We start from the raw sequence: 16,462 nt of genomic DNA on the forward strand, positions 1-16,462 counted from the left end.
TTTCTGTGTAAGGCTATGCATTATTCATGTTGGCTAAACACGACAGAACTGGCAATTTAACAAAATGTTCCCTGTAATCATTAGCGCCTGATTATATGATCAGGTTTAAAGTGCCAGAGATCGATTGTTGTAGTAAATCCGATGCGTCATGAACGCAGCATCAGTTGTACAATCCCCTTGCAAAGTCAAAGATAGTGAAACGAATGTGAGATCTTACTTCTGGCTCGATAGGCTACAGTGTAGTCTGCAGCCTTTCACGCTGTCAGCTCATCATTTCACATATCCTCATTACATTTACTGTCGGAGAAGCTAGAAAAACTAACAGTGTGAAACAACCCATCCGTTCTCTGTCTCTAAGTAATACCACGTTGGTTTACGCTTTTGAAAGAAAGATTAAAGGTTAGTGCTCACCTACAATCTGTGATGTTAAAAAGCTCAGACCAAGCCAGAAACCTTGGTGTAGTCATGGACTCAGACCTGAGCTTTAACAGCCATATTAAGACAATTACAAAGACAGCCTTCTATCACCTGAAGAATATAAGAAGAATTAGAGGACTGATGTCTCAGCAGGATTTGGAAAAACTAGTACATGCATTTATCTTCAGCCGACTTGACTACTGTAACGGCGTCTTTACCGGTCTTCCTAAAAAATCGATCAGACAGCTGCAGCTGATTCAGAACGTTGCTGCTAGAGTCCTCACTAAGACCAAGAAAGTGGATCACATCAGTCCAGTTCTGAAGTCTCTACACTGGCTGCCTGTCTCTCAGAGAATTGATTTCAAAATACTGCTGCTGGTTTACAAAGCACTAAATGGTTTAGGGCCAAAATACATTTCTGATCTTCTGCTGTGTTATGAACCATCCAGACCTCTCAGGTCATCTGGATCAGGTCTGCTTAGTGTCCCCAGAGTCAGAACTAAACATGCAGAAGCAGCATTCAGTTTTTATGCACCAAATATCTGGAACAAGCTCCCAGAAACCTGCAGGACCGCTCCAACTCTCACTTCTTTTAAAACAAAGATTAAAACTTTCCTGTTTGCGGGTGCCTTTCATTCTTACACTGCACTATAACTTCTACTCTTTTGAGTTTTATGCAATTTTAGCTTCTATCCTAGCTTTTATTTTTAGCTTGTTTTTATTTTCTAATCTTTAATGTTTTAATGTTTTTATGTTTTTATAACTGTTTTAATTATTTCTTAATGTTCTTTTGCATTTTGTCTGTAAAGCACTTTGAATTGCCCTGTTGTTGAAATGTGCTATACAAATAAAGCTGCCTTGCCTTGCCTTGCCTTTTGTATGTTCTCTCCTGATTTACCGGTATTTAAACGAAGGCGGAGGTAGGTGGAAGTGATTCCTCTTGCTTCACGTGTTGATCTCTGGCATGATGTAACAGTGGGCTCATCTCATAGGGGCTCTTTTAATACATCCATGGTGGCTACACGTTTCTGCAACGTGCTGCATCCGGTCCAGAAGATTGTAACCAAAAACCCGATTACAATACTTTTAATAATAATCCGAGTGAATGGTCCACATTTTTAGGTTTATGACCCACTTTTAAATTACTATGAGTAATATATTTGGTAGTGATGGCGAGATGAAGCCTCATGAAGCTTTGAAGCTTTCCAGCAAATTGGTTCGGAAAAGGGTTCATTGCTCGAGGCTTCATGTGCTCACAAAACCACCTGGTGGTCAAAGAGTGTAAAACAGGCAGATATGATCTTAACCATGTGATAAGATAAGATAAGATATTCCTTTATTAGTCCAGCAGTGGGGACATTTGCAGTGTACAGCAGCAAAGGGGATAGTGCAAAAAACAAGATGCATCAGCTAACACAGTAAAAAAAGAGCTAAACACAGTGTAACAAAATATGAACCAAGTATAAAGATAGGAAGTGTAAAAATAGGAGCAGTATATACAGTATTGACAATAAACAGACTATTAACAAAATTGCACAAGTGGAAAATGATATTGCACAGTGAGAATTAAATGAAAATCCACCTGAAAATATCAGGTTATTGTCAGTTTGTCGTTTTTTGGTGTGTAAGTGTAAGTGCTCTACTGGGAGCAGTGCTGGTTGTGGTCTACTCGGACCACAGATCTGTGATATACTGTATTTTGCGCCAGTAAAGGCTGTTGGGAATAACTATAAACAATGAAAAAAAATCTATTACCATGTAATCAATTTATATATATATCATATATAATAAAAAGTCTATTTAGTAAGTATATTATGAGTATATAAGATACATGTATAATAAACTGTAATTTTTTGGGAGTAATGCATCTTATGTGTGTAAACCAATCCTTTGGTCAATAATTGTATTGTAGTGTAGTGTAATATAATATAATAATGGCAGGAGGGGTAATATTAGTGTTCTGTGTCACTTCTGGAAAGTGGCATTGGTTGAACCAGTGAAGATCTGAACCACTTCATGAACCAGTCACGTGGTATGGCCGGGCAGCGAGGCTTCGGATGTCATCAATGACGTCATTGGTCTAAAATGATACAAGCCTCGATACGCGCATCGCGGAGAACTTCCTGGATTACTCGACACACGCTTCGAAGCCTCGACACAGCACGTAACATCCCTAATATTTGGCATATAGTCCTATTAGTAAGTGATGGTTTTTATTATTATTGTAATAATAATGCATTGTAATGATAATATAATAGCAATACTACTACTACTAATAATAACAATTCTCATTATTATTATTATTATTATTATTAATCGTAATAATAACAATCATAATAACAATACAAATAGGAATAATAAGCAATAATAACAATAATAATAGTAATTATTTTCATTATTATTTTTATTATTATTACTATTATTGTTTGTATAATTTTTTATTATTATACTATCAAGGGCATATCCAGAAATATCTACAAATTATTGTAGCATCAGTCTGTCTGTGTATATGTTGATTTGTTTTTGTTAACACAAACTAAATAACAGTGGATGATCAAAAGAGCATTTGGAGTATCTTGCTCATGCATGTCATTTTAATGAAGAAACTGCTCTTTCTTAAATCTAACAACCTCTAATTCCTCTTGGAAATAGTTAAATAAACCACACAAGTGGTATACTAAGAACGTTTTGTTGACATTGAAATATTTGCTGAGCTAATAATGCAATAATACATATTGCACGATTCGCTGTTTTTCTTATCCCGTTTTTGTGAGAGCTTCTGCATTGTGTTCCTTCTTGAGAATGGAAATCAAAAACAGCTTCGAAGCCCTAATGAGCCTGTGCATTTCCTTTATGCAATTATGGAATATCAGGTCCGACTGATCATGCCCCAGGCCCTGATGTGCACCGTAGATCAAAATAGACGGATAAAGGAAACAACCATCACTTATCTTCCAGACAACCTTCTAACAACGTGATTGAATACACACATCTTTTTATTTAATTCTGTTATGTTGTATAGTGTTATGCAGTGTCATATCTCATACTGTGCTTTCTGCTGATCCAACCCATATGTTTCATATGTGTTTGCAGACCTGGAGAAGTAATATTGAAAATTATCAACTAATATTTGAATTCTAACTTTACACTTTGCCTTGTGCACAGACAAGGAAATGTCAGTGACATTTGTTTTAAAGGAAACTGCTTCAGTCATATTGCCCAGAGCCATGCAGTCATGTTGTAAATAAAGACAACATCTTCACCTGGTGGTGAATTCGCTAATCAGTAGTGAGGTGAGATGGCAACTGTTCAGTTTTCAACTTATTGTAAAGATGCCAAAGTGCCAAAATAGACTGCAAAATTAAGGTGATATCAAAATGAATCACTCAATTATCTTTACAGTAGGCTAATATCAATTTAGTCATACATATTTATATTTGCATATGAATGTCTGTGTGTGCTTCTAAGTTTATGGTCAAGGGGACTGACCTTTATTTGAAACCAGTGTATTTGGTGGCAGCCTTAGTGCTATAGCATATTCATCAGGTTATCCCTGCTAGGGGCCTATAGCCATTTTATGATGAACAAAAAGGCCTCTTTCATAAGCAACCTACAATTACATAAATAATACCAACTACATAAATAAAGGTAATAAAAAGTTTCTAAAACATGAATACAATTAAAGGGCACGCCTCTTTGTATGAGTTGTTAAATCAAATCCATACTTTATTATATATAATTAATTAATATTTACTATATATTCAAGCTTTTCATTCTTTTAAAAAACATTTTAGTGTTTTAAATATCCACTGCATTATGTCCCCTAGTTGTGCGGTAGGAACACAACCAATGAGATGTTTTGAGAGTAATATAACACAAATTTAAAGAAACAGTTCATGCCTAAACGAAAATGTTAATAACTCATCTGAGCAGTTAAAACTCCACTGAAGTTATGTCTGAACACACACTCATTGTTAGGTTTAGCCTTCAAGAATGGACACTTTTATTTTCAATATAACTTAATATAACTCTCTTCTGCTTACAAATCACACTGGAGATCTACACCTCTAGCCTAACATTAGAGAGCTGTTTAACTCAATACAAACAGTAATTAAATATATCTTGTATGAGTAAAGCTAAGCCCTGTGATAGTCTGGCGACCTGTCCAGGGTGTATACCGCCTTCGCTCAATGTCAGTTGGGATCGGCTGCAGCCCCCCGCAACCCTGAATAGGATAAGCGGTAACAGATAATGGATAATGGATGGATAAATAAAACTAGGTTGTATGTTTCACACATAGACTGTATGGTTTCACAGTTGTACTGTTTACAGCCTGCTGCTGCAATTACATATACATTCCAGAAGGTGGTGCTACATGTCGACTATGTATTCGAGGAGCAACACACAGCAGACTTTAGAAATCAGATAACTCTTGACAATTTATGTTCAAATACATTTTGTGAAGATATTATCTTGCTTCTTTTTCTACTTTTCAAAAGATCAATATAAAAAAGTTAAAGTGGTGAATTCAGTACTGTAAATATTGCTCTAAAAGCACTTAATTTCATATCTCTTACTCCTTATTAAATCCAAATATTTTTCTTTATTTATTTTGTGTACAGTGCATTCATTTTTAATTTTTCAACCCTCAGCACATGATGGTTGATGTGGAGAAAAGCAAAATAAAGCAAAGATGCAGTTATCTCATTAATACTTAACATACATTTCTGTAACATGGTCATCATGTCCCTTTGTGTAACCCTAATATCAGACAGGGCAGATGTTATCTTCAGTAGCTTCTGTTCTGTCAATAAAGTTTCACTAGAAGGTCAAGGTCAGGTTTTATCAGGTACATCTTGTACACTGTAATCATAAACAAACATTTACAGACGTAGGCAAAGTTGTTGGTAACGTTCCGTTAAAGAGAGAAAAACCCACAATGGTCACTGAAATAACTTGAAACTGACAAAAGTAATAATAAATAAAAATTCACTGAAAATTAACTAATGAAAATCATTTTGAATTGTGGTTCAGCAGAATCATTTAAAAAAACAAACTAATGAAACTGGCCTATACAAAAATGATAAACAGAAAACGTAAACAAAATGTACAAAGTCCAACCAGCTATTCCACCAGCTATAATAAATAAGCAATTGCCACATTTAATCAACACAGTGAACTGTTGTCAGGATCAGGGCTATACTCCCAATCAGTTGGGTGTTGTGTGATCCATTTGATATCACAAAATCCAGATATATGTTAGAGAAATTCATGCAATTCATTCATTTCTTGCCGCTCTGATTGGAGGGCTGTACCTCCTATCCACTTTCAAGCCTTACTTTCTAATTAAAAATGAACTGTTATCATCCTTAAATACTGTATTGTGGGTTTATCCCAATACTCTTAAAACATTACACTATTTATTCAAGTTGGTGGTGGAGGACGTGGGTTATTGTGGTGATGTTGCTGCATCACAGCAATCATACAATATCACAAAATGGGTAAAAATATAATGTTATGCCATTGAGAAACAATTCTGAGAATAGATAATTTTCTCTCAAAAGAACTGAGCAGTCTATTATTAAAAAAAATATTTTTGTCCTTTTTAAAGAGTTGTGCTTTGCAAACCAAAATATGATATGATACGACATAAACACACTCATGTTCTCACATTTACTTCATGACATTATCAAATCTTGATATCTAACGAAGATCTGTTTGATTGAAATGTTGTACATTTAACTTGCTGGGCGCTTTTCAATAGTGTGCAGAACTTAAGTTTGACTCTCACACATTTTAGCCCATTAATACATTTCTAAAACTACTTTCCTAGCAAACATGGTGCAGGTGATGTGTCGCTGCGCTATGAGAATGCACTCTTTGTTAGTTGCACAAGCCACTTTGCAGTAGCTTCACATCTAGTAGATTATTTCCCCCCTTTTAACACACCTCTGTCATGTCAGAAATTGACACAGCTGTTATGTTACTTGGGTTGTGAACTTCTCTATCTTAAGTCGAACAACCTCTAATTTTGCCTGGAAATAGTTAAATAAACTACCTAAGTGGTATACTAAGAAGGTTTTGTTGATATAAAAATATTTGCTAAGCTAATTAATGCAATCATACATAATGCACGATTCACTGTACTTCTTGCAAATAATTATATCTAAGCCTGAGGTGACAGGGCCAGTTCTGCATTAACAACAGAAAAAGTAAACAAAATGTACAAAGTCCAACCAGCTATTCCAGCAGCTATAATAAATAAGTGATTGCCACATTTAACCAAGTCAATGAACTGCCGTCAGGGTCATCATTGTTTTCCTTATCAGAAAGTTTCACATGATGTTGACCTCTAGACACAAATTCCATTCCAGTGTCTTTACATTTTGTGTCAACAACTTCTTCTACAAATTAGGTAAAACAATTTATATTATAATGTGGCCTGTTCGTGGGCATTTTGAAAACCATGTGTTTATTCAGTTGACGCACAGCAAAAGTGTTGCTTCATGTTCTCTTCTGTTAAACGGTTTCACTGTTTAATGTTTTAATGGAAATGTATTTAGTAGGCAGCTCCTAGAATGCTGAAGCTGATCCCACAAGCAAAGGGAGGAGCAAAGGTCTGTATATCATGCAGGATGTGGACCTTAACACCAAATCTCTGTGTGGCTGTCAGAGGAATCAGTCATGGGAATTCTGCTGCCGATCCTTCTTGGCTTTCTTGCCGCTCTGATTGGAGGGCTGTACCTCCTCGGGGTGTTTAGACAGCGGCGACCAGGAGAACCCCCTCTGGATAAGGGGCTCATCCCTTGGCTTGGTCATGTTTTAGAGTTTTGCAGAAACACTCGTAAGTTCCTAGAGAGGATGAAGCAAAAGCATGGCGATGTGTTCACAGTACACCTGGGAGGGTTTTACATCACCTTTATTCAGGACCCTCTGTCGTTTGGGTCACTTGTTAAGGAGAGCCGAGAAAAACTGGACTTCTACAAGTTTGCTGCGCATTTGGTGCGCAGGGTGTTTGGTTACACACCCGTAGAGGGGCATCAAAACATTCTCCAGATGTCCAGCAACAAGCACCTCAAGGGGGACGGCCTGGAGGTAATGACACAAGCCATGACGAGTAATTTGCAGACCCTCATGCTGCACAACATTGACTCGGCTGAAGACCAAAGAACTTGGATGGAGGACGGACTGTTTATGTACAGCTACAATATTGTTTTCAGGGCTGGCTACTTGTCTCTGTTTGGCAATGAGCCACATGAGTCAGAAGGGAGTGAGGAAAAAGCCAAAGAGAAAGACAGAGCTGAATCAGAAGCCTTATTTCACGAGTTTCGTAAATTTGACCAACTCTTTCCCAAACTGGCTTATGGGGTCCTGCCACCAAGGGAGAGGCTGGAAGCAGTTAGGCTATTGAGGTGCTTCTGGAACACTCTTTCAGTGCAGAAGATGAAGGTCAAGGATAACATCAGCCGATGGGTGTGGGACATCCAGCGGGCCAAAGAGGAGATGGGTATGAAGGAGTCAATGGTAGACAGGTACACGTTTGTGCTTCTTTGGGTCTCTCAGAGCAACACAGGACCTTCTGCATTCTGGCTGCTCCTCTTCCTCATGAAACACCCAGAAGCCATGACAGCAGTGAAGTCAGAGGTCGATAAAGTTCTGAAGGAATTTAAGCAAGAAGTCAAACATGGTGGCCCTTTAATCAACCTGACCCGTGAAATGCTGATGAAAACACCGATCCTGGACAGCACTGTAGAAGAGACCCTCCGACTCACCGTTGCACCTCTCCTCACAAGAGCAGTGCTTCAGGATATGACTTTCAAGATGGCTGATGGTCGTGAATACTTCATTCGCGAGGGTGACAGAGTGGCATTGTTTCCTTACATTGCCATTCAAGTCGACCCAGAGATCCACCCCGACCCACAGTCATTCAAATATGACCGCTTTCTCAATCCAGACGGGAGCAAGAAAACAGATTTTTACAAGGCAGGGAAGAAGGTGAAATATTACAACATGCCCTGGGGTGCTGGAGTCTCCATGTGTCCTGGGCGTTTCTTTGCCACCAACGAGCTCAAGCAGTTTCTTTTCCTCATGTTGGTTTATTTTGAGTTTGAGCTGAAGAATCCCGATGAGAAAATACCTGAAATTGACCTCAGGCGATGGGGCTTTGGATCCATGCAACCTGACAGAGACGTTCAGTTTCGATACAGACTCAGATATTAAATCATTTTAATTTTTCTGATAAAATGATTTGTGATTTTCTCTCTAAGCTTTTATTTGACAATTATGTAGGAAACAGATTACACAATGAAGTGTTTTGTGTTTTTACACCAATGATGTGATAAGCACCTTTCATGTTTTAATATTGTTGGATACAGTATAACTACATTGTAAACCATTTTCTAAATAAGAACTATGATTGATTCCCTCCAGGTGTACTATACACAAATGCACTACTATTTTCTATGTTTTGAACAGTTTATTATGAATATAACTCCTCTTTCTTCTGTTTGCTAATGAGAGAGCAGTTCAATCCAGTCAACAATAATTCAGTAATCTTTGAATAAACAAATACTGTTGGTTTAACAAAATATTGTAAATATGACTGCTTCTTTGCACAGCTGTTTTCCAGCATGATATCCTTTCCAGTGAAGCTACATATCCAATGACTCACTGTGAATTGTCAATGTCTAATAATTTATCAAGCAAGACCAAAAGTCTACATAACTAGTTACATCTCATGTCTATGGAGGGGTGAGAACAAAAAAAAGTTGAAAAATCTGAGATGCCTTGCTTTGTTAATATTTTAAATTAATTTGTTAGATTGTTGTATCCTTAGTTCACCTTTGTTGAACAAAAGCACCTCTCTGTTTGTGTAACCTTAATATCAGAGATGGCGGGTGTTATCTAGCTTCTCTCTAAGGTATGAGTGATATTTAATCTGCCAATCAAGACAAAAATCTGTGGTTTTTAGGTATGCCCATGACTGGAACATCACTGGACTGGTTTCACTAGATTAAGGTCATGGTTAGGTTTTAGGTTAGGCTTGTTCACATGATTATGCATTAATGCTTGTCTGTTTTTAGATTTGTTTTCAACCTGTAATAAAGCCTTTATTTGACCAAAATAACAAAAGATCACATTTTATGATGCCAGGGCCTATTCATTTAATTTTCCTTGACCAGATAAACCTATTACATTGTGGTCTCTGAACTTTGTTTTACAATGTAATTGCCCAGTAGCCCATGACTGGCACTCCGTTGTCTTAGCTGGTTAATGTATGACATTATATATCACCATTTCTTAAACTTAAACTTTCTTAGAATCATCATATAAAGACATGGACAAAATTGTTGGTACTCTTCCGTTAAAGAAAGAAAAACTCACAATGGTCACTGAAATAACTTGAAACTGACAAAAGTAATAATAAATAAAAATTTAATGAAAATGAGATATTGCTTTTGAATTTTGGTTCAACGGAATCATTTTAAAAAACAAACTAATGAAACTGGCCTGGACAAAAATTATGGTACCCTTAACTTAATATTTTGTTGCACAACCTTTTGAGGCAATCACTGCAAACAAGCATTTTCTGTAACTCTCAATGAGACTTCTGCACCTGTCGACAGGTATGTTGGCCCACTCCTCGTGAGCAAACTGCTCCAGCTGTCTCAGGTTTGAAGGGTGCCTTCTCCAGACTGCATGTTTCAGCTCCTTCCACAGATGTTCAATAGGATTTAGATCAGGGCTCATAGAAGGCCACTTCAGAATAGTCCAATGTTTTGTTCTTAGCCATTCTTGGGTGTTTTTAGCTGTGTTTTGGGTCATTATCCTGTTTGAGGACCCATGACCTGCAACTGAGACGAAACTTTCTGACACTGGGCAGCACATTTCGCTCCAGAATGCCTTGATAGTCTTCAGATTTCATTTCACCCTGAATAGATTCAAGACACCCTGTGCCAGATGCAGCAAAGCAGCCCCAGAACATAACCTAGCCTCCTCCATGTTTCACATTAGGTACAGTGTTCTTTTCTTTGGATGCTTCATTTTTGCGTCTGTGAACATAGAGCTGATGTGACTTGCCAAAAAGCTCCAGTTTTGTCTCATCTGTCCAAAGGACATTCTCCCAGAAGCTTTGTGGTTTGTCAATATGCATTTTGGGAAATTCCAGTCTCACTTTTTTATGATTTGGTGTCCTCCTGGGTTGTCTTCCATTAAGTCCACTATGGCTCAAACAGCGACGGATGGTGTGATCTGACACTGATGTACCTTGACCTTTGAGTTCACCTCTAATCTCTTTGGAAGTTGTTCTGGGCTCTTTGCTTACCATTCGTATTATCCGTCTCTTCGATTTGTCATCAATTTTCCTCTTGCGGCCACGTCCAGGGAGGTTGGCTACAGTCCCGTGGACCTTAAACTTCTGAATAATATGAGCAGCTGTAGTCACAGGAACATCAAGCTGCTTGGAGATGGTCTTATAGCCTTTACCTTTAACATGAAGGTCTATAATGTTCTTTCTAATCTCCTGAGACAACTCTCTCCTTAGCTTTCTGTGGTCCATGTTCAGTGTGGTACACACCATGATACCAAACAGCACAGTGACTACTTTTCACCCTTTAAATGGGCAGACTGACTGATTACAAGTTTGAAGACACCTGTGATGCTATTTACAGGACACACCTTAGTTTAATATGTCCCTATGGTCAAACTATTTTCAATCTTTTCTAGGGGTACCATCATTTTTGTCCAGGCCAGTTTCATTAGTTTGTTTTTTAAAATGATTCTGTTGAACCACAATTCAAAAGCAATATCTGATTTTCATTAGTTAATTTTCAGTAAATTTGTATTTATTATTACTTTTGTCAGTTTCAAGTTATTTCAGTGACCATTGTGGGTTTTTCTCTCTTTAACGGAAGGGTACCAACAACTTTGCCTACGTCTGTATACAAAGGTACATACATGGAATTTGACCTCTGCTTTTAACTCATCATAAGCATCGTGCTTTAACCACCAACCGTGTGGTTAAAGGACGACCCGCTCTACCCACTGAGCTACAGCCATCCCTGCATGTTGTTTCATACCTTACTTCCTCATTAGAAATGAACTGTTATCATCCTTAAATACTGTATTGTGGGTGTATCCCAATACTCTTAAAACGTTACACTATTTCCTCAAGTTGATGGTGGAGGACGTGGGTTATCGTGGTGATGTTGCTGCATCACAGCAATCATACAATATCACAAAATGGGTAAAAAATATAATGTTATGCAATTGAGTAACAATTCTGAGAATAGATATTTTTCTCTCAAAAGAACAGAGCAGTGTATTATTAAACAACTAGACTATAAGCCCACGACAGCACACACAGATAAAACAAAACACAGAGAAAGAGAGACAAAAAGGAAAAAAATTCTGTTCACTTGTTTACATAAAAGACAGGAAGATTACGCAGTGAATTCATTCTGGTACTAATGCATGCCATATGCACTTTCTACGTCATGTCCAGCATCTGACGAAAGTGGTAAGTGAAATTTAGAAAAACAATCCAATAGGTTGTTTTGTTGCGCCATCTCCTATTTAGCAGTTGTCCAATATTAGTCTCAGACTTTAACTGATACTGATACAATTACATTTTATGTTAATATACTATATACATTTTATACTGTTATTTTAATTCCTGTTTAGGTTTTGTCTAATTTGCTGCTGCATTAAAAAGGTTTACATTTGAATTGTAATTCCTGTTAATTTTGAAGATTTTTTACCAAGTTGTTGGTGTACGATTTATCATTTTAATGATAAAGACCAATTAAATAAATGTATGTATATGTATTTATTGGTCACATTTTGTTTTACAAAGGAAAGCAATGTTTAAGTCAAGTTTGATTTTGCCTTACACATAAATGAATCATCCCAGTCACTTCCAGCATACAGCTTATTAATTAAAGGTATCGGATCGGTACTCGGTATCGGCTGATACCCAAAGCCCAGGTATTGCTATGGGGACTGAAAAAGAAGGATCGGTGCATCCCTAGTTAGGACTATGTTTGTAGAGTTGCATAGAGTGCAGTAGAATGGGTTTTCGGTTGCAAAAACACAGCTGCTTTGATGTGGGTCGAAACATTCACTGCTGTTTATTGCTGCGGATGGCATGCCCACACACACGGAAACCAACTCACGCACACATCTGGTACTAATGCATGCCATATGCTGTACTTCTACGTCATCTCCCGTATCTGATAACACATGGAGGAAACTTAAGAAAAACAAGCTAATGGGTTCCTTTTGCTTTGTTTAACCCTATTCAATTTAGCAGCTGTCCAATATTAGACCAAATTAATCTTAAAACATACAATAAGTGACCAGAAAAAACAAAAAACCTTGTGATAAGCCTGCAGTAAATACTACCTTTGGTAATCCTACCAACAAAATAATTACTACCTTACAATGAGTAATGTGAGACTGGGTCAGAGAGGTGTTTTTAAACCCTATTGTCATTTTTGAAGATTATGTTTGTGGACTTGTATTTGATTACCTTATCTTAAAATGTGTGTCATATATTTTCACCTCCATTTGCAATAATAGTGGGACAACATATTACTAGATTGATGTTTGACTTCATGGGAAATTCTGAAATCAGTTTTGATTTCACTGCCTAAATATTCAATCTCTGGGACTTCAATTTGTTGGTATAAACACAAAGTCACTGTACAGTGGATCAGTTTTATGCTTGAAAACAAATTAGTACAGGTACCCTCTGTCAGGCAAAATTACAATTTTGAAAGGAAACATGTAAACCCCTTACTGTACATCAAATATCACTTTGAATTAAGTTAATTTTTTACCTAAAGACAGACATGCCATTACATCTCATGTATGTAACACACAGTTCCTCATGTGGGTTACTGATATGTCAGCAGTCGTGATCAGAGCCCATGATGGTGTCATGTTTAATCGCCATTCAGGGATTAAACATCGCCGGAGGAGGGTTTGATGGCAGCCCTCTTAGCTGCCATGCATGTGAGATGCTGTCAGCTTTTGTTACAGTATGTCATTCCAGTGATGTTTTTTCGGAAACTTGACGTGCCTTTGAAAAATGACCCCGTTTTATCCGCCTTGCTCTCAAACTTGCAGCTAACTGCGCAATATATAGTTGCAGTTTTGTCCCAACTAACAACCACCCAACTAATCTCCTGTTTCCAGGATAATTGAAATGCTCGCTTTTGCTTCAGACCATAAACTGTCTTTACCTGCTGCCATATTCTTGCGAGAGCCGATCGGTACTGTAAATGTGCAACTCTCAACAGAGATGAGAATGATGGTCATTGTTTCAAGGGCGGTTACATATCTGGGGCAAGCTGACCTTGCCACAATCTGAAGTGTGATAAAGATAAAGTTGCCCTAACGCCCACAAAACAAATCAAAAGTGAGCATGGCTCACATATCCCCGCTCACTGTTTCACCCCTACTGATGTAGGGCCAAAGGTTTTGCCCTTTTGGAACTAATAATTAATTGATAAATTATGTAATGGCAATTTTCATATCTGCATTAAGGCAGTGTACCTTTAGATAATCTCAGGGCCTCACATGTTCAACTTTGTCACCATAAGACAGTGACTCGACGGTTTTGCCTTCTGTAACTGTAAACATCAGATTGCTGAAATACTTGTTATGTCTTGTAATGCTCTGTTGTCTGCTGTGTGCTGACGCATTGAAACACTTTCTATCCTTCTCTTCTTTGCACTTATCTATGTGTTATGCTTTAGTATAAATACTGACTACTCTTGTGTTCGGGGCTCACTTGCCACAGTCCACTCAGGTGGCTGTGCTCGTGAGTCCATCTGCAGATGCTTTTCTTATTAGTATATGCTTTTTTATTAAATTTAATTGAAAGACAAGTTGTGACCTTGGTTTGTGTCTTGTTTTAACAGAAACTGCCACCACAGTTGTCAACTATTAATATTTTGATAATTGATTAATTGGTTTGAGTACTTTTTTCAGAAAATGAGGTCAAAAATTCTCAGAATCACAGTTTTTGGCCAAAATTTCAAAAGATTTGGGCACCCTGGACTTCTAATCCCCAAAAGGCACAACTACACCACACTGTCAACCATCATACCAAATTTGAAGTTCCTAATTAAAATAGTTTCCGAGTTCTGCTCCGGAAACAAAAGTGTGACATGCGAACAGACGGAAGGACGGACGGAGGGACGGACACGCAGAGCGCTATATACCCCCGAGTATATTGTCGCGGGGGTATCATAATACGTCCTTTGTTTTGAACTATACAAAGCAGAGCGCAGATCCCTGTTTCTTGTCTTTCTGTCTCGCTGACACTCAGAGAGCAGATCAGAACCATTTGCAAATGCTTAATCAATAAAACTCTCAACATGATGATACAAATATGTATTGTGTTGGATTTCAATAATTTCATTTTCCAGTAGACACAGTGATCCTGTCGGGATAATGGTGAAACCTGAAAATTCAAGAATTTGCTAGAAATCCTCACTTGCTATTCTTTCACACGAGCCCAGTCTCTCGGGAAGTCGTATAAATACCCCGACATCACACGGACATCCTGCGTGTCATGAGGAAGCATTTCAGGCTTTTTGCGTGTCATTTGTACGCCATGCAACAAAACTATGATAACATCCGCAGCAACAAAACCACTTAGTTATGTTTAAGAAAAATGTCATGGTTGGACTTATAATAAGTATCTAATCTAATTAAAATGCTTTTTCGGGCAAATAAGCTGTTTACATAGTCTGTGTTGTTCCTTGTATGAATACACATGAATTATTATCACACAATACAAGCTGCTACTTTAATGTAGGTTTGCATGTAAGTTCAACTTCAACAGCACTACATTTCTGATACAAAAAGAGGACAAGAGGTCAAACAAAAAAGAATAAAAGATCGTCATGTTTTTTGGTATGCCATGGCGCATCAGGAAAAGGAGTTGTCATGCCTTATTTCCATCACTTGACAAAAAAACAACAAATAGCCCTCTGCAACCAGCTGAGGAAAAGCCTTCCACAAGCTTTCTCGGCCTTGAAAATAACCTTTGAAAATGGCAGCAAATAAAACATTCAGCACGTTTCAGAAGAAAGGTTTAAGTGGGAAATAAAACATGTAGAACATCCAGAAATGCACTGGAGGTTGACTAAGCCCCTGAAAAAATGATGTTGGAAATAATGTGGATAACCAGTGATAACTTTGGTAGTAATCTCACATGTCATGCAGGCACGCACACACACTTGTGCACACTCACACAAAGCTAAATCGGGAAAAACAAGGTTTTGGAGGTTGTTGGATTTATTATGTACAAAAGTGCTTACTATGATCTACAATAACCTGACTGTCGGATTTGTTATGAATAGAGTGAATTGTGGGGAAAGAGAGGAGAGGGAGGTGCTGTTCTTCTTTTTCAAGGCCAAAGGGAGGAAGGAGTCAGAAGGAGATAACAGAAGAAGAAGACATGCAGCAGAAACATCACGTGCCATAAGCTCATGAATATTAATATTGTGTAAACCATGAATAGGCTGGATCAGGGATAGCTCGGGGTTCAGACTTCACGAACTGACCCATGCACTGTATGTTGTCAGGGACATGTTGATTGGATACAGATATCTGTAAACTCTTTTATTTTTACTTATGCAACATTAATTGTTCGGAATAAATTGTATTATTATGCTTTAACCCGTCTGTTTGGAAAATCTCTTTGTCACACAAGATTAACCAGCACGTAACTGGGCCTTGACCTCTCGGAGGTAGAAGGCCAGTTCCTTCAATTGGTGACCCCGACGTGATCTTCGGCATTGAGAAGCGTGTCCAAAGGACGGACAGACCGGCGAGAGAGAGAAAGGGATCCCTGAAATCTTAAAGGTAAGCAGAACCTGTTGTATCGAACTCTGCATATTGGCTTACTCTAAATTATCTCTCTTGTTGTGCTGAATCTCCTTTGTAGTGATAGATGTTGCAGAAGTAAAGACTTTCTATTGAAAACTGAAAGGAGGAAGCTGCCCTTTTAGTAGCGTGTAAAACTAAAAGG

At 37.9% G+C, this 16,462-nt stretch overlaps 1 protein-coding gene and 1 long non-coding RNA gene across 3 annotated transcripts in view; both read left to right on the forward strand.

Moving 5' to 3' along the window:
• Positions 1 to 16,462, forward strand: part of LOC119498618 — a 60,831-nt gene that overhangs the window by 6,219 nt on the left and 38,150 nt on the right. Inside the window, exon 4 of one of the 2 annotated variants that reach the window (XR_005209152.1) lies at positions 3,291 to 3,726. The exons of the other annotated variant lie outside the window; for it this stretch is intronic. This is a non-coding gene — a long non-coding RNA (uncharacterized LOC119498618). Of the gene's footprint in view, positions 1 to 3,290; positions 3,727 to 16,462 lie in introns of those variants that run through there. 2 annotated transcript variants of the gene reach the window in all.
• On the forward strand, positions 7,037 to 9,544 carry LOC119498610 (5-beta-cholestane-3-alpha,7-alpha-diol 12-alpha-hydroxylase-like). The gene has a single exon (XM_037787631.1). It carries the CDS (start codon positions 7,102 to 7,104, stop codon positions 8,635 to 8,637), a length of 1,536 nt encoding a protein of 511 aa, XP_037643559.1. The 5' UTR covers positions 7,037 to 7,101; the 3' UTR covers positions 8,638 to 9,544.

The sequence above is a fragment of the Sebastes umbrosus genome, chromosome 12, assembly GCF_015220745.1.
Source record: "Sebastes umbrosus isolate fSebUmb1 chromosome 12, fSebUmb1.pri, whole genome shotgun sequence".
Taxonomy (NCBI): domain Eukaryota; kingdom Metazoa; phylum Chordata; class Actinopteri; order Perciformes; family Sebastidae; genus Sebastes; species Sebastes umbrosus.

What these genes read in the sequence shown, in the direction of transcription:
- LOC119498610 (XM_037787631.1), top strand. Translation starts at nt 7,102, where the DNA reads ATGGGAATTCTGCTGCCGATCCTTCTTGGCTTTCTTGCCGCTCTGATT.